General features: G+C 40.2%; 2 protein-coding genes across 3 annotated transcripts in view; both read left to right on the forward strand.

Annotated features, from left to right (window-relative positions):
* Positions 1-5,134: 5,134 nt before the first annotated feature.
* Positions 5,135-11,445, forward strand: LOC144195832 (sesquipedalian-1-like). 2 transcript variants are annotated; one of them, XM_077715687.1, is made up of 3 exons: positions 5,135-5,227; positions 5,600-5,690; positions 7,782-11,445. In XM_077715687.1, the coding sequence occupies exon 3, from the start codon at positions 7,790-7,792 to the stop codon at positions 8,609-8,611; it is 822 nt and encodes a 273-aa protein (XP_077571813.1). In that variant the 5' UTR covers positions 5,135-5,227; positions 5,600-5,690; positions 7,782-7,789; the 3' UTR covers positions 8,612-11,445. The 2 variants fall into 2 exon arrangements, with proteins under 2 accessions (XP_077571813.1, XP_077571814.1); XM_077715688.1 differs by having other exon boundaries at positions 5,225-5,373.
* Positions 11,446-13,272: 1,827 nt separating this feature from the next.
* sh2b3 (SH2B adaptor protein 3) overlaps positions 13,273-27,025 on the forward strand; it is a 29,690-nt gene continuing 15,937 nt past the window's right edge. Inside the window, exons 1-2 of the mRNA XM_077715976.1 lie at positions 13,273-13,573; positions 25,437-26,570. Of these exons, the coding sequence (XP_077572102.1) occupies positions 25,464-26,570 (1,107 nt within the window). The 5' untranslated portion in view covers positions 13,273-13,573; positions 25,437-25,463. The remainder of the gene's footprint in view (positions 13,574-25,436; positions 26,571-27,025) is intronic.

Here is a 27,025-nt window from a genome sequence, read left to right on the forward strand (position 1 = left end):
CTTATTTTTAAATCACATTTTAGTGCAATGATTGTAAACAAAGCAAAGTATCTTAAGCCATAGAGTCTGTATAAACGGCGTTGAATAATAATCATCATCAAAAGTGGAAATTTCACTCACATTAGCCATCTGAAATTCAATAGTACATCCTTTTGAGTCTTACCCACAGCTGGAAAAATCACATAAGTGAAAGCCAGGAAGTGAAATGCCGACCTTTGACCCGTGAGACAGTCACGCTAACCACTAGTCAAAGGAAGACTACTGAAATAAATGATAATGCGTTGCACTCAACTCTAGTGTAACCATAGCAACTTAACAGATGCCATGTCGGGGCTGCAGATTGAGGTAAATGCATGCGTGTATCAGTCAAAGCAACTGCAATTACAGCCACAGCTATCGTTGATAAAATACAATATATAAATTGTGTCTGTACTGCACGTATATTTCGTGCAAAAGAATATGCAGTACAGTATTATTGACTTCACATAGATGTTCATGCTACTTTAGGGAAGGTGATTATTTTTTTGTCTGTTATTTTCATAATGTAAACAATTGAAAGTGAAAATTTGATTTGATTCTTTCTGGTTAATTTTGCCTTCTTCATACACATCAATATTTTTTTCCCCCATGATATCTGCAGAACTGTCATCAAGCCGCATTTACACCACATTTTATTGAGTAACGTCTGATTACAAATCGTTCCGAATATTTTTGCAAACCTTAATCAATCTCCCTCCCTGATTTAATGCATTTCCTACCTACCCCACCTCCGTGAAGGATGGTACCTTAGCATTGCAGTATGTAATCTTGTGCTCAATGGAACGACACAAGATGACAAAAGAGGGGGTTTAAGGAGTCCAGATTGTATTGTCACAAAGATTTTTTTTAAGGATTGCTCCAGATGGCTTGTTGCCATTAAAGGTCTCCTTGTGTAATCTGTGCGTGTGTGAATGCATGTGTGTCTGTCTGTGCATTCCCATACTTATCATTACATTCACAAGAACTCCTTCAGTCCCATCATAATATTGACCAAGTCCAGCACTATCACAAAAGGGCAAACGGCAAAACCGTCGTGAGGGTGGACCAAGGGTGAGTGTAACCTTTGACCTGCTGGAAGCAAGCCTGGCACCCAGTCTCAAGGTCCTCATGTCGCTTCAGATTTCTGAGTGCTTCCACATCCTTCCCAGGGAAGACTGACACCACTGGAATATTACAAATCTTGCACATAACTTATATTGTTTTTTTAACTGATAGTTCTTAATAATATGTACTGTAAACTTGATTATGAACAATGTCAAGTTTCCTGTTTCCAAGGGGACCAGAAAAAGGTTTTCATTCTGCTGGGTAACAGATTGTCTTGTCTCAAAGGTTTTTTTTTGGGGGGGGGGGGGGGGGGGATTTCTCCAGATGGGTAGCTGCCATTACTGGTCTCCTTGTTAAATGTGTATGTGTGCCTTTCTATACTTTCATTTCCCATAGTGCAAATACTTGTCGCACCTTCCATTTAGTCAAGTGACTCTTGTCAATGTTGCTCCTCAAGCCGTTGTTCTCTTTTATTCCCCTGCAGTTCTCTCTGAGACCCTTGAGCTTCACCATTTAAGGTTTCTCATAACACTGCCAACTTAGCAATATTTTTCCTCATTCATTTTAATGCAGTATAACCTCTAGAGTTTAATGACTTTTTGTACATTTTTCGTTAAGCTTAACTCTTTGGCTGCCATTGACTGCAATAGACATTCAATCCATTTTGACAGGGAGGGTTGGCAGCCATCACTAACCCCTGCCTCCTCCCCTTTTTTTCTACTTGATAGGACGTCTGTTGCTGTCAATGCCATTAAACATGATTACTCCGCTCCAGTCCTACCAGTTTGAATTGATTATCCATTTATGGTTAAAATTAAAAACATTCCAGGATAAATAATGTATATGTGCTTCTGAATGAATAGTCAATAAATATTTGATAAAAAACTATCAATTTTTCTCTGCAATCATGAACAACATGATTAAAAAACTGGTATATCTCAAAGAAGTCTGATATTTTTGCTACTTAAATGGAAAACAGATTTAAGAGAATGTAAGCCCAAACACTGCACTTGATCTTTTATCACTTTCATTTATCCAGCTTGTTTGTTGTGTCCTTTAGAATCCAAACCAGTGTTAATCAAGTCCCCCACCAGAGGATTGTACTTCATAAAAACGCTTTTTAAGAGGGAAAATAAACAAGATGGACGTCAGTTAATTGGAGATTATTACGAAAAGAATTGCTGTGCAGAGCAAAAGGCTATTGGCTCTCTTGTGGAAGAATAAGAAATGCACGTTCAGTGGCAGAGTTGTGTGTGTGTGTGAGTTGTGGTAGTGCTCCATCGTTAAAGATGAAGGTCAGGGTTGGAGAAATTAAGAGGCTGTAAATGTCAACACTTTCAGTTACTGAACCTGATTTTTTATTTATTTATTCATTTTCTGAACTGCTTATTCTAAAAAAGGTCACAGAGGGGGCTAGATCCTATCCCAGGTAACTACTGGGGCGAGGGAGATGGCCTGAATCGGTGGCTAGACAATCGCAGGGCACAAGGAATTGGACAACCATTCATGGGGAAATGTACAGTGTTCAACCAGCCTGCTTTCCTAAACTAAACTCTTCATATGTATTTGACAGATCCAACCCGTGGTGTGTTGACTCTCCCAAGTGCTGAGGTCTTTTGTACCTTGCTTTAAAACTGCATTGTTAGAAAATGTTGGTATCCCTTGAAACATCATCAAATGTGAGACAGGTCAAAAGGTTGAGACTCAAATCCCCTGATAGCGCCTGAAGATAGTCACATTTGTAATTCCATAAAATGCTGTGTCTTCCTGCCACAAAGCTTGTTAGAATATTCTAAAGTGTCTTCACAGTTGGCCATGAAAGCAATACAGAGTGGCAAGTCTTCATTCATTCATGCATATCACTGTTGTTTAGCACATGGCTTGGAGTTGACTGAGTGAAGGCCTTCAGGGCTAAACATGACAATGCTTCTATACACATGCTGCAAAGCTGTCCATATCCGTATACACTGCTGCATGGTGATATTGTAAGGGCAGGCAGTGATCATTCCACCCTCCCAGTTCAAATGGATTTCACATCTATCAGCAGCAATGGCAACTAATGACCTGACTTGATGAAATACTATTTGCCTAAGTATTGTTATTTTTCTTTCTGAACCGCTTGATCCTCACTAGGGTCACGCGTCTTGCTGGAACCTATCTCAGATGGCTTCGGGCACAAGGCGGGGACACCCTGAATTGGTGGCAAGCCAATCGCAGGGCATTAGGAGACAAACAACCATTCAGGCTCACATCCATACCAAGGGGCAATTAAGATTGTCCAGCCCTGCTATTGTGCATGCTTTTGGAATATGGGTGGAAACCGGAGTATCCGTAAAAAAACCCACACAAGCGCAGGGAGAACATGCAAACTGACCTGGATTTGAACCCAGGACCCCAGGACGGTGAACTAATTAATTTTAACTGTCAAATACTGTAGTTGAAATGTTCACTGTGTCAAATATATTTTCAAGGTATGATTTAAAGCAGTGGCTGAAAGAATTTAGATCTAAGCCCCGGGCTAGGAATACGACCGGGACCCCTCAAGCCGGAGGGGTGCTAGCGGCGGTATGGAGGTCCGCTACCATATTTATGATGCTGAGACCTAATTATAAAGCCCAGCGCCATGTAAAAAAAAGCTTATTGGCCCCTGACCTCACCCAACCGTCTTTTTGCTCCCACACCAGACCCCGAGAGGCCCAGGTACGCAGACAAAAAAGGGGGTTGGGTAAGGTTGGGGGCCCAAAAGCTCCACCATCCTCCACCCCTGGAATGAGGTTGTTAATTGTTACTTTACTAGGCACATCCGCACTTTCTCATGGAATCCAATCAAAGTTCATTTTAATTAAGAAAGGTAGTAAGTGACTCGGTGGCAATAATCATGAAGAATGTTGACTAATTTTTTTCACAGTGAAGAAAATAAAGCAATTAATTCTGTCTGCAGTGGTGATAATACAATTTTAAGGAGATTTCAAAGGGGTCTTGTACAGAAGATTAAAACCTAGTGATGATTAGTTTCTGCAGTTATTGTATCTCTCTATAAATTATGTGCGTATTCTACTTAGAAATAAGACTATCGTCATCATTGTATTTTAAATGGCAACATAGTAGTTAAATGGCTAGTAGCCCGGATCAATGTTCTGTGATACAGGGTTTGAGCTTTGAATGGAGCTTTGCTTTGTGGATTTAGAATGCTCGTCCCTTGCCTTACTTTGCTGAGAAAGGCTCCAGCACCCCCACAAGTGGTACAGGACATGAATAAATGAGTGATTTTTAAGGAGGATGAATTATATTGTAGCATCTTAAATTCAATTTGTCAATTTTTACCTCATGTTTGACGCTAAATATTTTTAAAAAGTATTTTTTACCCGCTGTGGAGTATTATTTGGGTCAGACAGAGTGTATTTCTATTTGTATTTGAATGTAATAAATTTAGCGTTTGCAAAGATTTTATTAATTCATGAATATGTTTATTCTATATAGTGACAACACAAAGAAATAAAATATGTATTGATGAGTTTTATTTATAGGGTTTTTTTTTTTGGCAGCATGGTTGTGGAGTTGTACCTGTGTGGGTTTTCTCCAGGTATGCCGGAGTAGACTCCAGGACCCCCCATGACCCTTGAATGAATGAATGATTTTTGAAAGGATGAATGATTTTTAAAATAGTTAATATTTAAGTATTTGGTCACCTGCTCTGTAAAAGGGCTCAACTTGAAAATCGTCCTTGCAAGGTCAAATTATTTGTCAAATGTAACGTATTTTATCTTTACAATGTTTATTTTCATTATAAAACAACGATCTCTTTTTGTGACATGATTGCTACATTATTATGCTCATAATTTGCCCTAAAATTAGCCATTTCATAAATCAATGAAATTGTATTTATTTTGCAGCAGCACTGCGGTTTCCCCACATCTCCAAAGGGTGTGTTCGTTTTGGTTACCCATTCATCTGTTCGCTGTTACTGCCGTTAGTGAACGGTGAGGAACTGCAGGCTCCGCCCATTTGAAGAGATTCAGTGAGGCAAAAAGAGCGCTTCTTTTGATGATCACGTGACACAGGAAAAATGGATAGCAGGAGGGCGGACAGATGGACTACGCTACGAAGACTTCAGACTGATGCTGTATTACAAATAATTCCACTGGTAACATCTTTTTAAATAACATTTAAACATTGATCTTCATAATATCAACTTTTGACATCGCGATCCGAGATTTCGTGCGTTTCGGTTCGAAAATTCCAAACCGCTAAACCACTGACAGCAACCATCCCGTCAAAGTGGCAAAAAAGGTAGAAACATTGCTCCAAAACCACCAAAAAAGTCTGTTTCTACACACTTTAAATGTTCTTTTCTGTGTTTTGTCTTCGTTATACTATACGTTATTAGTCGGAAAAGTGCTGATGCGTCAAAAGCTTGGGACAAAGCCTGTGAATCATTTTAGTGGGGAAGAGCTGCACGTTGTTTTCCATACAAACGTGCACTATTTTCGTCTTGATCTTCTAATTTTCCTTCCAGTGATCTTGAAAATGCTCTAAAAAGGGATCTGCATGGCGATGGCCTTTGGACTTAAATGAGTGCAGTGGCGATGGAATAAAAAAAAGTTCACGTAAGTCATTTTGTTTGGGTGAGGGGCAAGCAAGCTCTAATTCTCATCTCATTTTCTGAATTGCTTTATCCTCAGTAGGGTCGCGGGGGTGCTGGAGCCTATCACATATGACTCTGAGCCAGAGGCGGGGGACACCCCGAATTGGTGGCCAGCCGATCGATGCACAAGCAGACAGACACCATACCTAGGGGCAATTTAGAGTGTCCGATCAGCCTACTATGCATGTTTTTGGAATGTGGGAGGGAACCGGAATGCCCAGAGGAAACCCATGCAGGCCCGGGGAGAACATGCAAACTCCACACAGGTGGCTCTGACCTGGATTTGAACCCAGAGCTGCGAGGCTGTCGCGTTTTCCACCAATTTAGGGTGTCCCCTTGCCTCTGGCCCTGAGTCAGCTGGGATAGGCTCCAGCACCCCCCACGGCCCTAATGAGGATAAAGCGGTTCAGAAAATGAGATGAGATGTTCATTCATCTGTTCTAATGTTAAAATTTGGAGGAATTATTTGGTGTATATGCATTGATCCCTGTGTTTACTTTATAAAATCATGGAATACAGTAATATTTTAAGAACAATTTGGACAACCACCAAATGAATGCTCCCAGCAAATGTTATGAGAATGACTGACCTAAACTTGTGGTTAAAGCCCATGTGTCCACTGTGACTAGAGTTGTTTACTTAAAGCTGTGACCCATTTAATGGCTGAACATGTGACTGTGAAGCAAAGTTTATCCTGTTGTTAAAGAGATTCAAATCCCCTAAATAACATGTGGCAAACTCATGCCCTGGGGTCCATCCTGTTACATAATTTTTTTGTATAACCCACTAAAGCAAATTAACTTTGTTTATTTCTTGCTTTTATAATTTGTCAGTTTCCTTTTTCAGTATTCTTTCACATGGTCTAATGTTACTGCAGTTGGATTTGCCATATTGTGCAGAAATACATTTGTGCAATGGCCACAAACCAGGAAGAAATATTAAGTTCAGGATAAAACATACAAATCGTTGACTTAGTAAACACTTAACAAGGAAGTTAAAGTGCAATGTGGACCAACAAAAAAATGTCTGCAGTACAATAGCTAACATATTATCTCTGATGGCATAATTGAATTATTTTGACATGTGGTTATGAAGTCTACCTCAAAGTTATGTGGTCGAGGGTTCAATCCTCGGTGGGTTCCGACTTTACTGTGTGAAGTTGCATGTTCTCCCTGGGCTTACGTGAGTTTTCTCTGGGTACACTGGTTTTCTCCCACATCCCAAAGACATGCATGGTAGGATGGTTGATTACTGTAGATTGTCCCTAGTTATGATTATGAGCGTGAATGGTTGTTTGTCTTCTATTGTGCCCTGTGATTGGCTGACATCCAATGCTACAGTTAGGCATGTCTCATTACAGATGTATTATTATTTCCCACCCCATCCAATACCTGTTTTTTTTTGTAAAAATAATGCAAAACATGGATATGGCCAACGGTTTTTGTCAGGCCAATCATGAAGACTCCGTTCTTCTTTTCATGAGGAACTTCAGTTTATTTCCGACAAAAAAATCAGAAGTTAACCTATTCACAAAAAGCCTTTTGCACTCTGACATTTTATTCAACTAGAGTCGCTCTTTCTCCTGATTCGCTCGGTAATCAGATGGCTCCGGTGGCCGAGTGATTAGACATTTGAGGATGGAAAGACTGTTTGATGGCTTGGACAGGTCTTTCTTGCTTACAAGGCTAACGCAGTGGACATTTGCTTGGTGATTTGATTTATAGCCATAGAAAAGCGTGACAGAGCTGAAAACGCGTGGGAATTCTTGAGACACAATCCCATACTGTCTGATAGGCCAAAAATAGCCATAGTGGGTGCTGGAATCAAAATGGTGGTAGCTACAATTGAATGTGAGAATAGCATGTTTTTAGCCAATTCCTCAAATAATATGTGGCCTACCGAGTAGAATAATTGTTTTTTTTTTTTACTACATATTTCCTTACGAAAGTTCTAAATGATGATGTAGTTACATGTTTTCTTTTTAAATGTCAGTCTTGTAAGAGAAACTTTTGCCAGGAAAATGACATATTTGCCTTTCCATGGCCTGATGTAGATGAATAAATGACTCGGCGAGGAAGAGGAGGGAAGATGAAGCTGAACGAACGCAGCGTGGCTCACTACGCCACGTGCGACTCGCCGCCTGACAAGACGGGCTTTCTCTTCAAGAAGGGCGAGCGCAACACGGCGTACCACCGCCGCTGGTTTGTCCTCAAGGGCAACATGCTTTTCTACTTCGAGGAGCGCGATGCCCGAGAGCCCATCGGGGTTATCGTCCTGGAGGGATGCACCGTAGAGCTGTGCGAGTCGGCCGAGGAGTTCGCCTTCGCCGTCAAGTTCGACTGCGCCAAGGCCCGCGTGTACAAGATGGCGGCCGACAGCCAGGCGGCCATGGAGTCGTGGGTGAAGGCCTTGTCGCGGGCCAGCTTCGACTACATGAGACTGGTGGTCAAGGAACTGGAGAGGCAGCTGGAGGAAATCCAGGAGGCCAATGGGGGAGGCCTGCTGAGCAGGTCAAGGTCTTCAAAGCGATCAGCCAAATCTCGATCTTCGTCCTCGTCGACGTCATCGTCCAATTCCGGGCCAAAGAATCACCAGGATGAGGTTAAGCCAGTGTCTGGCTGTCCGAAGGAGAATGGCGTTGCTTGGAGCAAGCCGCATTTGGCTAACGGTTTGTCCGAGGGGGCGTCTTCCTGGGTTGCCTGGGAGGAATCTGAAAATTCTCAGAGGGCCAATGGGATCAGGGCACCCCCGGTCCCCCCCAGAAGAAGAGGAGCATCTCTGGAAAGCCCCTTCTCCCCCGGCACAGAATGCTTCTCCAAGCTCCATGACTGGTACGGAGTCGAGGTGGAGGAAGTGAGAGCACAGTGGTTGCAGAGTCAGTGAACCCGTGGGGACTGCTCACGTTTTCCAATTTTAGCCCGTTCCATTTTCCAGGGCGGAGGTCGTCATTCCGGACTGCCCCTGATGACTTACTGCTTTAATGTTTCAAATTTCCATCACAAGACATCTTTTAAGGCAGCCCGCTGTACGAGTGGTTACATTATTGGCCTCATCGAGGTTTCGATCCCAGGGTCCGGACCTTCCTGTGTTTGCGTGGGTTTTCTCTGGGTACTCTGGTTTCTTCCTAGATCCCCAAAAACATGCAGGCTGGTTGAACACTCTAAATTGTCCCTAAGAATGAGAGTGAGCATGAATGGTTGCCTGTCTCCATGTGCTCTGCGATGGATTGGCCACCAAGTCTGGTGCCAGGATGGGCTACATCACCCCCGCTACCCTTGCGAGGAATGAATGTAAAAGTCATTTTATACTGCCTGTTGTCAGTTCTTTAGAATCGACACAGATAGAATTCAAAGGGGAATTTGACCAAATATTTTCTGTCTTTGGAAATACTGGCAGCACTGTCTGCAAAACAGCAATTTCCCCCCTTTATTCTGTCCCACTATTTTGTCTAAACAACATCTCGCACAGAATAGTTTAAAGCCAACCCCACACATCTCTGGGAGTATGTCCATTTTAAGATTAATTATGTAAAAAATTGCATTTTTTTTTCTTTTTCGCCTTTTTCAGGTTTCTGCGTAAAACCAAATTTGCATTGACTGAAAAGGTACACACACCAATCTTGTCTCCATGTCACTTTTATATGTAAATGGTACTGATGGGAGAAGAAAATCGACTCGTCACTTTTCCGTCTTAAGAGGTTTTTTTGATTACTGCCTCAAAGTGAAATTATTTTTTGGTACAGTTTAGTACATAACACTAATTCCTTCCTTGCTCTTGTGCTGTCATTTAATGATCGGATTGCACAAAGTTGCCTGGTCTTAAGATGTCTGAACTGCTAAAATGGTTAGCATCATTGTGAGTACCACTTGATTCAACAAAATCTATAATCAACTACGTGGATCGGTGCAACTACAGTAATGAAAAGTCATTCTTCTGCAACCAGTGGCACAGTTTTACCTCCAAGCGACGACATCATTGTATTTGGGATTGATTTTGCAATCGTTCCGGTACTGGACAAATCGAACTGCTCCTCTGTACAATCTGGCGTAATGCCGATAAAAATCACATTTTTCTTTTTACCTGTGCTCGATGAAAATTGCCATTGGTCTACTTACTCTCCACTAAGTAGCCGGCATCTTTGGCTTAATCTGCAATTTTTTTTAGTGCCCTTATCTGTTTTTTTTTAAAGGTTTTGTAAGGAACTCACTTTCAAGTCATTCAGTTAAAACTACAATATTTGATAGGAAAATACAGTAGGTTTTCATTACCTGACGGTACATTTTTGTTTCCTTTTATTGATTCGTGCACTCTAGTTTTGATGTAGCAGTGGATGGGTTGTTGGGTTTTGTATGCCTCCATCGTCTATTGGCCTTGTGGGATCAATACCAGCCAAATTTAAGAGTGGCTGGGTATAGATTTTTTTTAAATGCTTATCTTTTGGGTTCAATGGACATAAGTGGCTAAATAGTTGAAGTGGTTAGAGATAAGATGTTATGATGAATACTTGCCTTTTTAAAATACAAAAACGTAACAGCATATCCACTCAAATCTTGACTTCCAAATTCCTGGTTTAAATGTGCTTTTTACGGACTAGTTTTAATGACAGAAAATAGATGTTTACATCAGTTGAATGCATTTTATACATTCCAAAATCATTGTTGTGAGGTTGATTGGACTCTTATTTAATTATGATTTGCTGCCATTAAAGCAGATCAATGTCCATCCATCGCTTCCAGCACCTTCCATTTTTGGACATTTTTCATTGCTAATGGCAATTCATGAGTTAAGCAAGTTATATGCCATATGATTGGCTGGATTACCCAGTGAGGGAAAACCAATGGAATGCTCACTTACTGTGCAATTAATCAACTTGTTGACGCGCAATTCTTATCAGAGAACATCTGACCTCTCATTTCTTCTTCCTTTTTGAATTTTTTTTTTTTTTAAACCAGACCCCGAGCATAGCCCCATTCCTGAGTGGTTTGATACACAATCACAAAGCCTTGCCTATTAGTGTTTATTGTATTACTATTTTTAAATGTTTTTCTCTGTTGAGTTATACGAAGGCGACACTTTGTCGCTGTTGTTTTTCTTTCTTTTTGGGACATGTTCCGACAGTGGCTTGGTTCACATCATTGCACAGCATTAGCCTTATTGTTTACACACATTGGACAAGGGGAAACAGATTTAACCATATGAATATTAAAGCGGAACCAAAAGTGCCAGATTTTACGATTTTTATTTTATATAACTTTTCTTTTGCAAATGAACATGATAAATTGCATTGTTTAAATAATCAAACATTCATACTTTATAGTGATTTCAAATACCGTATTTTCTCGCATATAAGCCGTATTTGTAACTCAAATACAGTATATATGGGCGTGGGTGTCTCATATGCTTGTAAATATGGTATATAATCTGAAACTACAATTACATTCATGCTTTATTAAATTAAATCTATCATTCCTGATAACAGTAGATGCTGTAGCACACAAAATAATCAAATGAGAATCTTATGATAATTGAATGTCTCAGATTGATTGTTGTTTATGAAGGCTTATATACATTTTTGTCATTGTTTTCGCATTGAAAATGTTTTATTCTCTTTGTAGCATTGCTTTAAACTATCCAGGACTATGTGGTGATTATGGTACATGACAATGCTATATTCAATACACTATTGAAAGAAAATAAAGTATCATACTTGGCCAGTATTTTGTTAACTTGTGAACTTTTTCATGGCATTTTGAGGATGTTGCAGATCTTTTTGCATCAAGATCTACTTTTAGAATTCAGGGGTGTGCAAAACTGTCCTCGAGGGTCGTTGTCGGTGCAACTGAAAACAAAAAACAACACAGAGACACCGGTAAGTAAGTTCTTTGGTATTTTTTCTCTGCAACGTTGAGTTATTTGTTAACGCTGTTTGCATGTTGGCCACTAGATGACGCTGCACATCAATTTGAACCAGCTGGGACAGGCACCAACTTCATGATGGAGCAGTGACTGGTTGCTTCAGTAATCATCATGGACCTAGGTAATAAAGTTTTCGTTCATTTTAATTAATGTAAACCATAAGTTGTGGTAATTGCTTTAGATACAAAGATTTATTTAAACATCATTTGAGGGAATTTAGGTTACATAAACCTATCATACTTTTTTTTAAGGAATGGAAGTTAATCATGTCAATGGTATGTCCCATAAATATTAATGCACAGCAAACTGGCTTGGTATAGCCTTGGAAACAGTTATGCACTCTTATTAGTGTGAAGCTATAGAAAAATGAAAAGTACATCCTGTGTCCTATATATCAAAATAAAAGCGCAAATTAACTAATAACAAAAGCTGTACATAAATTCAGGCTGAATAATGGATAGATGAACTTGAAGTTCTAATGATGGACCATATGGACAATTTTGCAGTCAATTCAAGCTGACACCGCCGCTCTTTTTGTCAAGTTTGACACAAATGTTGAACGGAATGGAAGCTGTGCTAATGCACAACAAATGAGCCTCTTAAGCCCTGTCCAATTCAATTAGAATTCCTTTCTTATCATAATGGTGTGCCAGAATGGTCGCAGACAATAACATGTTTGACTGCGCCACGCAGGAAGCGAGCTGTTGGTTTGTCATGAGATCCTGCGGCCTCAGGTCATGCCTATTCCCTCCATATCTATTAAATGAGATAAAAAGCACAATTGTTGGAGGAATTTGCATCTAAAAAAAATCTCCTCTGTGATATAAGCCATTGTAGTCTTTTTTGTTGTTCCTCATGTTGACAAATCATGTGTGCACATCCCAAAGTCTTCTTTTCACAATTGAAGAGATATTCTCATCTTAAACCAGATTCCTTTCATTTTAAATTATGATTCTGTAATTACTGGTGCAGTTTTGGGTGTACCCTGCCTCTTTGTTCTTGGACCTGTAGTATTTTATTACAGAGTTTTCATCCGAATTCTGGCCTTCCTGTCTTGAGAGTGCAAGAAATACCCATTTTCTTGTGAATTTTTGGATAAGTACTTTTGATTTCAATGACGGATTATTTTTATGTTTCAGAGTGTGTATTTGCCGATATGAGGCCTCCAATTAACTTGTAGTCAGTCAATGAGTTCCGAGAAAGGTTTCAATAGGAAAAGTGTTATTATTGTTGAAATTATTAGTGTTTAGTCCTGAGTAACCACAGGTGTAGATTTTTACGGTTAGTTTTTTTACGTGGTGTTTTTTTTATTCATTCACAAAAGAAATACAATCGCTGCAGCAACAAACACACTCATATATTAATAATATTAAACTGTGAAGAAGATGAAATAAATCTTTTGAAATAGCAACTATTAGTTATTGTTATTATGTGTTGATGATTATTTTTTCTGTTTGTTGTTGTTATTGTGGACTGCGTGGCAAGGCTTTAAATCTTATTATACTTCTATAATCACATTGAAAGCATTCAATTCAACGCTGAGCTTTTATTTTTGCAGAAGCCGGAATATGTTTTGTGAAATATCTCTCTCTTGACATGGCAGTGCATTTTTTTTCTTTTCCTTTTTTTGCCTCTGAGCGGAAACTAGGGTCACGACTTTTTTTCGCGTCAAGTTAGTGCCTCAAACTTTTTAGTCTTCTTTTAAACCGGAGACATCAGCGCGTCAAGTTACGATGGGATCTGAAGAGCGCTTTCTATTCACTTCTTCCTGCAGATCTTGACTCTCTCTTTAATTTTCAAATTTTCTCGCCGATGCCACTTTTGCGACTAACTTTTTGATGCCTTTTCGACACATTTCCGTAATGCGAAGTCCAAACTGTGGTGTTGTCGTCGTGCTGCGGTGGGTGCCCGTCCGAGATAACGGAGAGCGTGAGTATACTGTCATGTTTTCCATTTAAATTCAAATGATTCAACAACTTCATGTTTTTTTTTTCACCACATGGCACGCGGCACTGTCCACGGGGATGCGTCTACCATCTAAATACTTTCTTTTTAACATCTTCCACTTTGGAATATGCTTAAAAAAACAATGAAAAATGCAGTAGTTTCTGCAACTGAAACCTCAAATCGTTTGATTTCCATAAATTTGGCATGATTGTGCGTTGGTGGTTCTTTTTTTTTTAAAATGTTTGGGGGTGGGGGAGTCCTCGTTGTTGTGACGCTGTCATTGAAAATTTGACGTAAGTCTAGTGGTGGTAACCATGGCAATGAGGCAACATCCCAATTTTAGCAGTTTGTGTTGAAACTTAAATTGGTGCAATTTCTCTTAAGCTTTGGTTGACTTTCTTAATGCTTTTAGATATCACATAATAATCCAAGTATTTTGTATTTACACTTCTGAGGTTTTTCTGCTTATTTTCACAACTCTGCCTTTTTATGTCGGACTTTGCATATTGTATACATATATTTTTGTTCTTTAATCAAGTCGTTTGGCATCGTAATAAATGAAGAGCGATATGGTGGATGAGTCATACAGTTGAGTTTGCGTGACTGCATCGCAACTCACTTAATGTAGGAAAAAGACAACTGTTTGAGACAAATTGGAATTCCAAAGCTCAAAATAAAGCTATTTTATTTATTCATTCATTAAGTTTCATTGCAAGGTTTGCGGAGGGTGCTGAAGCCTATCACAGCAACAACGACGGGCGACTGCTTGAATTGGTGAACAGCCAATCGCATAGCAAAAGGCAATTTAGAGTGTTCAAATAGCCTACCATGCATGTTTTTGAAATGTGGGAGGAAACCTGAGTACCAGGTGAAAACCCACGCAACCCAGCATGCAAACGTCACACAGGAAGGTCCGAACCTAGGCCTTCGAACTCAGAAGTGTGAGGTCGACGCGCTAACAACTTCCACCGGACCGCCCTTATTTGATTTATTAAGTTAATCACTAAAGTTTCTATTAGGTTTTATAGTTTTAAAATTGGAGATGGAAAATATTTTTCGATCTCTGTGATTATTGTATCTCATTTAATCGACTGTCAGTTCCAAATTTGACTGTCAAATTTTGAGCAGTTGCTCTAAAAGAGTCCAATGTTGATCCTTTAAATGTGGTTTGTCGCACTTTATTTGAGGCACACTGTAAAACTAACTTTACATTAGAGTTATAATGATAAATGTACAAAATAAGTCCCATGTGTAGTTCAAATGGATGGTGAATGACTTAAGTTTGAAGTATTTTGTTTTTATACATCTACTAAGGTCACACTTATCTTTATAGTGTAACATTGGAAGTACACAAATGGAACAGCTTTTCCCCTTGAATTGCATCACATGATAGCCCCATTTTTTTTTACAATGTTGATCAATTTAAATAGCTTGGGGAAAAAACGTTTTGACATTCTAAAACGGTAAGTGTTAATACATGTGTCTTTGAAAAAAGAGTGTGAAATCTGCAATGTGTTTTTTGTTTACAGACTACAAAACTATTTATACCTACATGAGCATTGTGTGACTTGATAAAGAATCTTGTTTTGCAGCTGGGCATCTTTGAGTTCTGGAGTCTAAGGTGTTTTAAAATGTATGAATCTAGTGATTTAACATACAGTCATTTTGGGATGCTGTTGTGTCTGTGTTGCTGTGAATGTACGTTTGTATGATTGCTGCCTGATGTTAGTGGCACCCTGAATGACCAGCAATCATTGTCATTGATGACCGACAGTAGTCCCAAGTTAGCTAGAATAGGCTCCGGCACCCCGTGACCCTGACAAGGATAACCAGTGTGTAAAATAAATGGATAAATGTAGCCAAGATTTGAAAAGTCATTTTCATCAAAGTTGTATTAACAGGATTCAAAAAAATAAAACGAGTATAAATGCATGAATATGTAATTCTAATACAATTCTAATTTTAAATTTGCGGACCTCAAACAGGTTACAACTTTTATCTTCCAATAACTTAAATCTTCTAATATTATATTCATAGCAGTTTTGTTTACAAATGTCTTACTTTGCCAAAAGTTGAAACCAAACAACTTCCAGTAAGCATAACTTTATAATCAAGATATGATTATTTTTTCTCTTCTAGAATACAATTCTAATATTACGATATTTGACTTATTTTTTGTATTATTACAACTTTAGTTATGTAATATTCTGACTTCTCTCAGAATATTAAAATTCTCAAAAATAATCTGACAGTTGTTTTTATGTATTTTTTATAATCAAGATATTATCTTATTTTCATATCGCCCCCCCCTTAATTTATTTCATTTTTTGGGAAGAAATTAATGTTTTTGTCATTGTTTCTCCATTTAAAAACTCAGGAAACATAGAGTTTGTGGTGTTGGACTATAGTTGATTTTTAAATAAGTAACAGGATGTCCGCCGTGACTTGCGGCTCAGCCCACGTGACCACGACCTTACATCTATGGCGCTATCAGCAATCATTTCTTCCTCTCTTTTCGGGGTTTCCAAGAAATTTACTGACGAGACCACGAGAAAGGACTGACCCACGGTGGTGCTGCAGGGGCTGCGGAAGGAGGGAGGGATGTGTGTGTGTGGGTGGGTGGTTGGGGGGCGGGGGGGGGGGGGGGGGTGTAACGGTATGGCATGATTAAGAGAGGCACTGAGGGATAGAATTGCTGGACAGATTAGAATGGGAATATGAAAAGGAAGAGCCAAATTAGATTGGAAATATGGTGAAAAAAAGTGTACACTGAAAATGTCGCAATTTAGAGTTTAAGACATTATAACACGCAATATTAGTACATCTGATCAAATTTCAGTTGTGCGCTTATTAAAAGGAAAACAAAAACTCACTTATTGGAAATTAATGATAAATGATAATAAATACTGAAATTACTTGTGGAACATTCCGGTCATGCAATACAATATAGAATGAAAAGAATACACAATTCTGTTTATACAAGCCGTATGACATTTTCTCAAATTACTGTTTGGGACTGATGAGTTAGTGTAACAGAGTGAAATTGTGTTTAACTTTGGCGGTTCTACTGTCCGTCTGGAACGACCACATTTTGGTTCACGATTGTGTAAATTGCGATTTTTCGGAAAAACAAAAACAAAACAAAAAAACATACTGTAATTTTCTGCTAAGGTTTAAGTTTGTTTTGAAGCAAAATCCCAAGTGTCACATTCAAAACAGCCATAATGACAGAGCGTTTACTGTATACTCTGGTGACTTTACGGCAATGAGTCCGTCCACCACAATCTTGCTTTTGGGGAAAAATGTTGATTACAGGTCAGGTTTACTTGCAGTGGTGCAGAGCACTTTGTTGGGGGGGTTCGGTTGTTGGTGTTGTGGTTGATTTTTAGTTTGGGGACGCGGTCAGAGAAAGACGGACAAATTGTTTGCTGTTTTGTCACGGGATGTTTCGCCAGCCTTCACGGGTACATCTTGACATATTTTTTTTTCACCGAGATTGAATGTCAGCATTTTTTTTTTGGGCAGAACAAGTCACAAGCTCATTGAGAGTGCAGGTGCCACAATTAGTTGTCTATCCATGAAATAAAAAACGATTTATTTATATGATTATTTCATACATACAGCGCAAAAAAACTATTCATCCAACCTAAACACCACTATATATCCGAAAGACTAGTTTTTTGTACTTTTTTTTGTTTCTATTTGCCATACAAGTAGAAGCTCCAGCTCCCCCCACGACCCTTGTCAGGATAAGAAAATGAATGAATGAATGACTGAATGTATTTATTTACATCCACTACTACAAAGACGGGCTCGTTCCTATTTCTAATACTGTTTTTCATGGTAGTCGCTATTCCTTGGGTGTGTATTTATTTGTCTTATCATTCTCCTCTGCAAAAATGCCTTTAGAAAATTTTGGGCAGTGTTTTGAGTTGTTGTCTTGTTGAAGTATTCAGCTCCGCTGTCACTTCAACTTAGTCAGTGATGCTTGAATATTGTTCTCAAGAATCTGCTGACCCTGACCGGAATGCACGCAAGCTTCAATTTTAACAACATTGCCAAAATCTGCAATGGCCACACAGCCACATAACATGATGCAACCCCATCAGATATTATTGTGAGTAGCACATGTTTATGTTGTCAAGCGTTAGTCTTTATGCATAATTTCAAAATGAAGCTTGCTTGCTCAAATGTGGCTAAACGCACAGTAGTTCAAGCGACTTAGTTTGTTGCATGTGTGTGGAAAATAGTTTTTCAGCATTACTTTCCTTTAACCATCCTCTTGTGCAAAGTATACTGAATAGTTGAATGATTCACAACAAAGCTTCTTGCATAAAACTCCTGTCGAGCTGGTCTGTTGGTAGATTTGTCTGTTTTCACCATCCTTCACTTCAGTTTATCTGAGTTTTTTCATGGGCTGCCTCTGCTTGTGGTCGTCCATTTTTTTCGGTCAATTCCTCAAGGTGAAGACTGACAGCTGATATTTTTTAGCTAACTCTTTGTGTCCTTCCCATAAAACATGGGTTTGAACAGTCGTGTTTTTGAGGTCATCTGAAAGTTGATTTGAGACTTTCAGTCTTTAGTGCGTCGGCCTCACAGTGGGGGACCTGGGTTCCAAATCTAGGTCTGTGCACCTGTGTGGCGTTTGCATGTTCTTCCCGGGCCTGTGTGGGTTTTATCTGGGTACTCTCATTTCCTCCCACATTCCAAAGACATGGGGGAGGCTGATTGGACACTCTAAATTGCCCGTAGGTATGAGTTTGAGCGTGGATTGTTGTTTTTCTCCTTCAGGGTGAATAATAATCAATGCCTATAAACTTTGTTTTACCTTTCAAACATTACTATGGAATTCTGCTAGTTCATATATTTAACCAAAACTGCAACCAATTATTTAAAATAATTTACACCACCTTGCTGAAATCCCAGGCATTTGGTAAATTAAAAAACTGTTTATTTCACTTGCGATATAGCCCCTTTTTAAAATTCTCATGTTATTGTTTTTCATCACAAAAACCTTGCATTTCAACAGAGATTTACAGTATGCAGCTTTCACTTTAAATTAATTGCATTGCCATTTACACAAAATCCAGCCAGGTTAGAAATTGCAGTCATCCCATCTCACAACGTGTTAGTCCAATCTAAGTTGACATCGTACAGCGTCTACCTCTCTGATAATACTTATGAAAGCGGAAAATTGCCAGGTCAACTTAGTCTCCCACTTCCGCATCGTGTCGTTTATATGGAACACTGACACGGGAGAAAAACGGCTGCTTTTACAGGCAGTGAAACAGAGGCTCGTATGTTTGCTCAGCGAGATGCGAAAAAAAGATCGCTTTGTGCTTTGTGTATCGTTAACAATCTTCCACAGTGTGTGCTGTGAGCCCTGATGCTCGCCACTGGCCTCGTTCTCAAACTCCCACAGTACCCACACACCCGCACACAATCATCACTTATCACATGTCCATCCTGCCAAGATGTAGCTACAGAACTTATTCCGGATCTGTCATTAGATCACTGTGTTTTATTATTTCCTCAACATGCCAGGTTATGTCTAGGAAAGGGTAATGATAGGCTGCAGGCGTTATGTCGACATCTTTTATTAGTCAGTCTGGAAGAGAATGAAATGCTTGCGCCTAGGAGCGTTCATCGCCATCTGCTCGGTGGAATTGTCTTGTGTTGTCACACTCCACTTAGCCAGAGCTCACGTATTCCTCGTACTGTAATCAACAACTTTGTGCTTTTTAGTTTTCCCAGAGTACCTCCTTGTTCCCAGACCACAGGAAATAGCCTGAGTGCTGCTTTATTTCTGTGTGTCTTAAGAATAGCAGCATTGTCTTGGCCTTGCATTGTTGTGGAAATGCAGAACAAATCTGTCGAATGTTCTCCAAAGTGCAAAACAACAACAACACAACACAATCCTATTAATGGAGAACTTTTGACATTTGCAGATCTTCCAAGTGTTAACCATCATATATAGTATTTCTGCTTCAGTTTCTGTTGAATGCTTTCCCTAAAGTCAGCCACTAAATGCCAAACATAAATCAAGCAGGAATGGCTTAAGGTTGCCTGCGCCCGGTAGCATTGGTATTTCGACAGAGCAAAATTCAAGAGAATATCAGACTTCCACCCCTGTTTTGCAAAGTCGCTCCAGGCTACATGCTCGCTTCACCACAAATCAGATGATACTCTGCTTAGGCTGTGGGAAGTAAAGCTAACGTTATCTCATGTTTCAGTGTTGCTTCCTCCTTCACAATATGTTCTTCAATTATGCAAGCCTTGCACGTATGTGTGTGTGTGTGTGTGTGTGTGCGCTTTCGCGTCTCTTTGGACATAAACACAGAGGGAAGCCGAGAACCTGTCCTGTCCCATCATTCCTTGTCTACTTTGCGTGCCGTCAAGAAGTCGTGCACTTTTACACAGCACTGCTCCCGCTGGCATTTCGCAGCAGCTTGTCGTGCATGATTAGAAAAGCTGTAGTGAACGTTACAAGAAAGGTCACATGGTTCCTAACTGGAGTCTTTTCTCACTTGAAGTGGTCTACTTTTGTGTGTGATAACAAAACAACACAGAGTTCTTAGTTGGAAATGTAGTTCATTCATCTACGCCCATCCACATCCTTACCTGTTGATGATTGTGTTTTGGCTATCTTGTCAAACATTTGGGTTATGAACAACATTTTTGAACAAAAAAGTTGTTGATCGGAAGAGCCATTCATCAATTGTATACTGGCTATCACGCAAAACATTTGGGACCTGAACAACATTTTTGAACAAAAAAAGTTGTTGATCGGAAGAGCCATTCATCAACTGTTCAGAACGGGAAAATCTCTGCCATAGAGTGTTTCTGTCATCAATGCTATTTTCCACTCCTCTTTGAAATACATTTTGACAGAACAGGAAGGAGATAATGCAGAGTGAATTACCACAACAATTACAATAGCACCAACCTTGGCAAAAAGGCTGTTGCTAGAGCGTGAAATGCTTCAATCAACGATACAGCAATCAACCACTCAACACTAGTGGTCATCACAAGTATATTTACATTCCCTATACATTGCAGTCACTGCTTACCAGGGCAGGGCAGGGTTCCTTTCTGTTTCCTGCCGCTGTGATAGCCAAATCAGATTTAAGATCATCCGTTCAGTTTGACTCGACCACCTGGAAGCCAACTCCCAATGCCTGTGGGCCCTCTCTTCCCTCGCTCTTTAATTTTCATACTTCCTGCCCACCCCCTCATTAACCCCTTGTTCCAATGCTTCAAGGGCTATTGCCTAACTTTTCTCTGTTTTGCTTTTCCTCTTTCACTGTATTTCCTCACCTCCCTTCTTTCTTCTTCTTCTCGCCCCCTCATCCCTCACTCTGACTCAAACAATGAAAAATCAAAGGTGGTAACAATCTCTTTTTCATTCCATTACCTTGGATACACACATTGCCATGTTTTTTTTTCCGTTGCTCCACGACCCATTTTCGGGAAAAACACTTTTTTAATGTGTGTGATCAATTCAGGGCATTTAGCAAGATCGCAAGTTACTAGGCTGAAGTTGAAGTAATTGTTGAAAGAATCGCTTCAGCTATAATCCAATTAAGGAAATCAATTCTTATCTCGGTAGGATGGTATTTTTGGTGGCTAGTTTTCCTCAAAACTGTAGATTTCAAAGTATCTAATGAAGTGTTGATATTCAGGGTTGCCGCTGGTCCTTCAGGCAGTTGTCAGCCTGGCTTAAAAGGGTGCGCAGCAATGCACTCATTGCATATGTTGGTGTAGGATTTTTGGCAAAAGTGATGGTTGGCGCCTGTTTTGGACCAAGTCTTGGATGCATTTTTCAAAATAGAAACTTTTCACAGCATTTCCACGCTGATTCCAATAATGTATCCGATAGCAGAGGGGCAGGCGTAGTGAGTAACACCAACGAGACAAAGGAGATAATCGTGGATTTCAAAATGAAGAAGCGTGACCCTCGCCTTTAAAATAATACTTGCTACACTACTTGTAATGTGTACTGTGTGAAAATTGAGCAAATTAATGAAAGGTTATAAGGTGACATTTACACCCATGTATAAATAGTACACTTTTTATATACTAGCCGCTCTTCGGTGAGTTGCATTTATTGTTATATATTCTCGTTCTATTCTTACAAATTTAATGGGAATATTTCCATTAAGTTCATGAAGTCAGACCCCGCATTCAAAGAGGAAGCAGCTCATTACATTTAGAGAGTTTTAGTACTTCTATTATCTAATTTTCCCAAAAATTCTCCAACGCAATTTCGAGGAAGCTGGCCCTTCCTCGGGGAATATTTGAGCAACAATTAGGTTGTGATTTAATTTTATTAATTGTTTAGTTGAAATCAAATGGTTTTTCATCTGTTACTTCCTGGGTGTTAGGGTCTCCTGTAAATAACCTAATTGTGCAATATGTATAATTGCTTACTATGAGCGACAAGCAGCATATCATTTTGGGTCTGCTAATGATTTAGAGGGCATGGTCACACACCGTCAATTCATCTCACAAATATGATATGAATGAGGCATTTCAAGGTCTATTCAAGGTTTTGTTGAAATCAAACTAGCAAGTCACGAGGTTAGTCCTGTGGACGAAATCAATTGGCATGTGTTTTTCATGCCTTCTGCTTCCATTCTGCTCCATTACAATCAGTTAAGAGAATATAAAGTATCATTTTGACGTTGGGTTGGCTTAACATTTAGTCTTGTGGTCTTCATCTGTATTGTAAAGCGTTTGAAACAGAGAAGCTCCTTGAAGACTGTGACTAAGAGTCTTGATTAGCCATGATTTTGTAGATTCATTCCTTAGCAGTTATTTTAGGATGCCCATCACAAGGTCCCCTTTTTGTTATTTGAACAACATAATAAAACAACTAAAAGACACTGTCTGTAAAGTTTGGCGCTTTCCCGGGGAATTTTTATAGTCCCTAATATTTGTTTAATTTTCTACCAACACATTGGTCTCGCAATTTATGCCAGCAGCTTTTTGACATGTGATCACATTCTAGAAAGTCCTGCCTGCTTTTGAATTAAGAATGAAATAACTAAGCAGCAGCCTCAGTAGTTCTGCACTCTTAAATTGGACCTAAACGACGTCAGATTTTTGTCTCTATTCAACTACTGGATATTTTTATTTACTCTTAAAAAGGAGGAACAAATAGACAGAATGAAGATGTTTTCAGACTGGGAGCTGCTGAGGGAGGCAGATGAGTGTAAAAAGCTCAAAAGCTGATACAATAGCTATTGTTTATGGTATTGTAAGTATTTACAATTTGCCTATTCTTCTTTTGTTATTTTAACACTGCTAGATTTGAGAACTGCTGTTTACACTTGTCTTAACCAATCTTACGATCAGCTAAATTGTTGAGTTATTTTTAACTCAAGTGAAGTGAACGTAGTAGCACCGTGGTGTAGTAATGGGTGCGCCTAACTTCAAAGCTCTAGGTTTCTGGGTTTTTGGTATATTGCTTCATGTGGAAAATTGTCAAATTCTGGCTGTTCTTGTGTATGGGGCTTGCAAATCGTCCAGTTGAATGTTGATTGTCCATTAGTGTGAGTGTGTGTTTGTTTTGTTTGTCTACATGTGGCCTGCAGTTGGGATAGGCTTTATGATAAAGATAATAACAACAACTGAATTAGACTTCTTCAGAATTTCCCTTTTTGTCAGTTCATACCTTTTTTAGTGGAAGATGAAAACACTAAAACACCGTTTCACAGAAATGCAGTGAAAGAGTCGATGTGTTAGATAAATGCTATGCTTCCTGCATAACTAGAATTGTGCACTCTTAGGTGCATGAACGTGAGTACATCTGCAGATGCGCACAACAGAAGGAACCGTGTGAGGATGACCATGGGAACATTGGCGCCTCTGCCCCCCAGAGGGATACAGCGAGAGGAAGTGCGCACATGTTGAGTCACTCATTGCTGAGTCATCTCTGGGCTGGCCATGTAGATAGAAAGAGTCTTCTGGGGGGGCCAGCTGCAGGGGTGCAAAGGCGGCGCACACTGAGCATGCGCCAAAGAGTACAGGAAGGGAATTAGAAGCTGCGACAGGACTCAAGAACTTTAAGAACTCAAGTGACGCAATATTTCACGATGACAAGTTATTGTCCTTGCACGCATTGACATGTGTATGCTTAATTTTGCTGGGTCACCTGTAAGCTTGATGCTTAACACCACCATATGCATAAGTGGCTCCCTTGAATGGCGTCACTAGGGACATGGAGAGATTTGGTTAAAAGATAATTTGTCACGTTGGAGCATGTTTGCTGAATACAAAGAAGCCCCCCTTCTGTTTCCTGTACCTTTCTGTGATCTGTTGAGCGATTGAACGTGCCCTCTAATCATTCAATTTTCGCACGCAGACACACACACACACACGCACACAAAAACCGCTATTTAAACATACAAATATATATACATACAGTTATCCATCCTGTTTGTAGAAAAGAACCTTCACTGCTGCATGGGAGGAAACTGGTACGTATTGCAGCGCTATGCTTACTCTTAAATCCCATGTTAACGTAGTGAGGACGCACCACTGTTGTTAAAAAAACAGTAATGTAGTATAACCTTGAAATGCTTGAATGGCATGACTTCTCAAGTTAGTTTCATTTAGTTTTGCTACTTTTTATTCATTTATTTATTTATTTTTCACCTTCCCTGCAGACTGATGCAATGTACTGATGCAACTGATGGGTAGATAGACATAAATTAATGTGTTTGGAGAAATGTTTGGCAGGATCTGACTTTCCCTCAGACCATCAAGTCTACAAAGTTTCTCTGTTGAGATATAGGTTTGATTTGTAAAACCATTTCATCCCATTAGTCTAGTTTTGGAAATAGATGTGTGGAATTTCTGGTTGCAATTGTTTCTGCTGACATCCTGAATGAAAATGTGACGCTGTAGCATTACTGAATTGAGAGCAAGAAAGGATTCTGAGAAAACAGTTGTTCATCCCAAATTGACCATAGTGGTGTTAGGTTCACTAGGTTCTTTCACACTCACAAAGAAGTCTGCTTTAATCAAATGAATTTTATCTGTCCAAAAGAGTGTACAGCTGAACCCATTATTTTTGCAGTAATATTAGTGTTTTTTACACATACAAGTGGATTGGATAAAATGAGATAGAAATGTGTGGAAATACATTTCACAATTGCTTAACTAGTAGTTCTATTATGGCCTTCAGTTAGTCAATCAATCAGACAGCGAGTTCAACCTAAAGACGAAAGGAAACGCGCGTGTACATGTGTGTGTGCTCATTGGTGGCTTGTACATTTAAACGGGTCATCACCCGTGCACGCCAAATGTGGAGCCGGCAGTGTGGTTGATTGAGAAATGTTCTAACCATACTTCCTTAGTAAACCCTTGTTCAGTGTCCGCCTCAATCACTTGTTAGTGTGCACATTCATTTCACATGCTGACTTTCTGCAATTGGCATGGCGTAATTTAAAACTGATTTATCATTGTAATTTCTTCCACTCACTATGTTTTGCTCTTCACATTATTCCTCTGCTTTCTGGAGAGAAATTATGTTGAATCCGAGAGTGGGAACCAGTGTCTCCGACGTACTGCTGGCTCTGGTTGACTCCCCCGATGAGATCTGTCTACTTGTGTAACGCAAATTTAATTTCTAATATTTAAACATAATATGATCTAATTTTGAAGGTTGCTTTCCAAAGTTTTGAGTGTTTGCTCCGAATGCATTCGTTTTCAGTACTGCGGTAATTGCACAACACTCGACATTATCTCAAATTTCTCAAAAATTTTATTCTACGTTTGTTTGTTTTGTAACGCATTCCTTCTCCCAATTGACTTGTTTTTCACTTTTGCCTTTCTGCAGTGATTCTCAGCCGGCGTGGTTACTGCAATGAATGGTAACACATTTCATCCAGCCAGCACCACAGCGACAGTAGGAGGTGGCCCTGGCGTGGCAGCGCCCCCGCGAGGCTGGAGGGAGTTCTGTGAGCTACACGCCATCGCCACAGCGCGACAACTTGCGGGACACTACCAGAGCTTTGCCAGGGAGCGGCCCCAGCATGACATCCTATCGCCAGAGACCTTTTCCAAGCATTTCACTGACCTCTTCCAGCATCACTTTTGCTGCGAGGTCGACAATAATGGGACACTTCACCAGCAGGGCACCTGCTCTACCGTACCGGGCAACACCTCTCCAGCGGCTCCTCCTGTTCCATCGCAGACCGTGATCAGCCGATTGTGCATCACCTCGTTGTCCGGGGTTCAGGACTACCGGGAAGCGGGTCGACAAACCAGCGGCGCCACTCTTTTTACCGTGGTTTCGCCGAAACTGGAGCCTGTCGTAGTAAGCAGGGAGCAAGAGCAGCCACTGCGATGTGCTGCTCGTTCAGGAAACCCAGTACTGCTCAGGGGTTTGACTCGTTCGTTCGGCAGCGGCTCTCTGTTGTTCCGTAGCCGAAGTAACGAAGAGTTGTCTGGTACAGACAGTCGACAAGTATCTGACTCTTTAGCTTCCGGTCCAGCGCATGCCGACACCACACACTTCTCCGTCAGTCAGATTCGGCAGTCTGTCCGACGGCTTTTTAAAAGACGGCCGCTTCCCAGGCCGCCCTCGTCACAGGACCTGTCCGCCGACAACCCCACCCATGCCCTCACCAACGTGCCCTTCACCACTGAGCAGACATTACCCTCCGCATCCTCACAAACACCTTCTTCGTTCAACTCTGAAGCCACGCCTACGCCGTCGTCGCCACTCTCTGGAATAGCCTCAAACTTTCTGGATCGTTTCCGTTGGTTACGGGGTGGAAGCATGAGACTGAGGAGGTCAGAGGTCAGCAGCTGCTGTAAGGAGAGTCAGCTGAGGTACTTGTTAGTGGATGACACCATGTCAGACTCCCTGCCGCGATGGCAGCGCTGCCGTCTGCTGGTCAGGAGGATCAGGGACGCTGAAGTTGGAATAGGTGAAGGCTACCAGCTGGAGCTTTATGATCCACCAAAGGTACAAGCACACTCTGGCACTGCTTAAGTAAAACTTGATTTGCATCTGAACCGTGGTAACATGCTATCATCAATTAACTTTTTACCAATCAGGTTATGTAAAAGGCGGTGTGCCTAAAAAAGCACTATTACTTAAACCCATTATATGACACACATTAAACTTTCATGGTCAGGCAATACTACATATATATTTTAAACAACCTTAGTGTTATTTGGGGGCTATAACCATAGGGTGTTTCTGTTTTTATTCATTTCAGTTTGATTCATTTGGTTTAATTCACTTTTTATAAATTTTATTCACCCTTATGTAGCTTTTGTACTCTTTAGCTCAACTCTGAGGTGTTTTCCACCCTGGTCTGGTTGCTCTCTGTATATAGGGCATATCACAAACAACTTTTCACACTCATCATAACACTTACAGGTATTGTGTGTTTAAAGTTTGGAATTTCTACTGGA

Source organism: Stigmatopora nigra, chromosome 4 (assembly GCF_051989575.1).
Source record: "Stigmatopora nigra isolate UIUO_SnigA chromosome 4, RoL_Snig_1.1, whole genome shotgun sequence".
NCBI classification, from domain to species: domain Eukaryota; kingdom Metazoa; phylum Chordata; class Actinopteri; order Syngnathiformes; family Syngnathidae; genus Stigmatopora; species Stigmatopora nigra.

Excerpts from the sequence above, each read along its gene's own strand:
- LOC144195832 (XM_077715687.1), top strand. The coding sequence starts at position 7,790 with ATGACTCGGCGAGGAAGAGGAGGGAAGATGAAGCTGAACGAACGCAGC.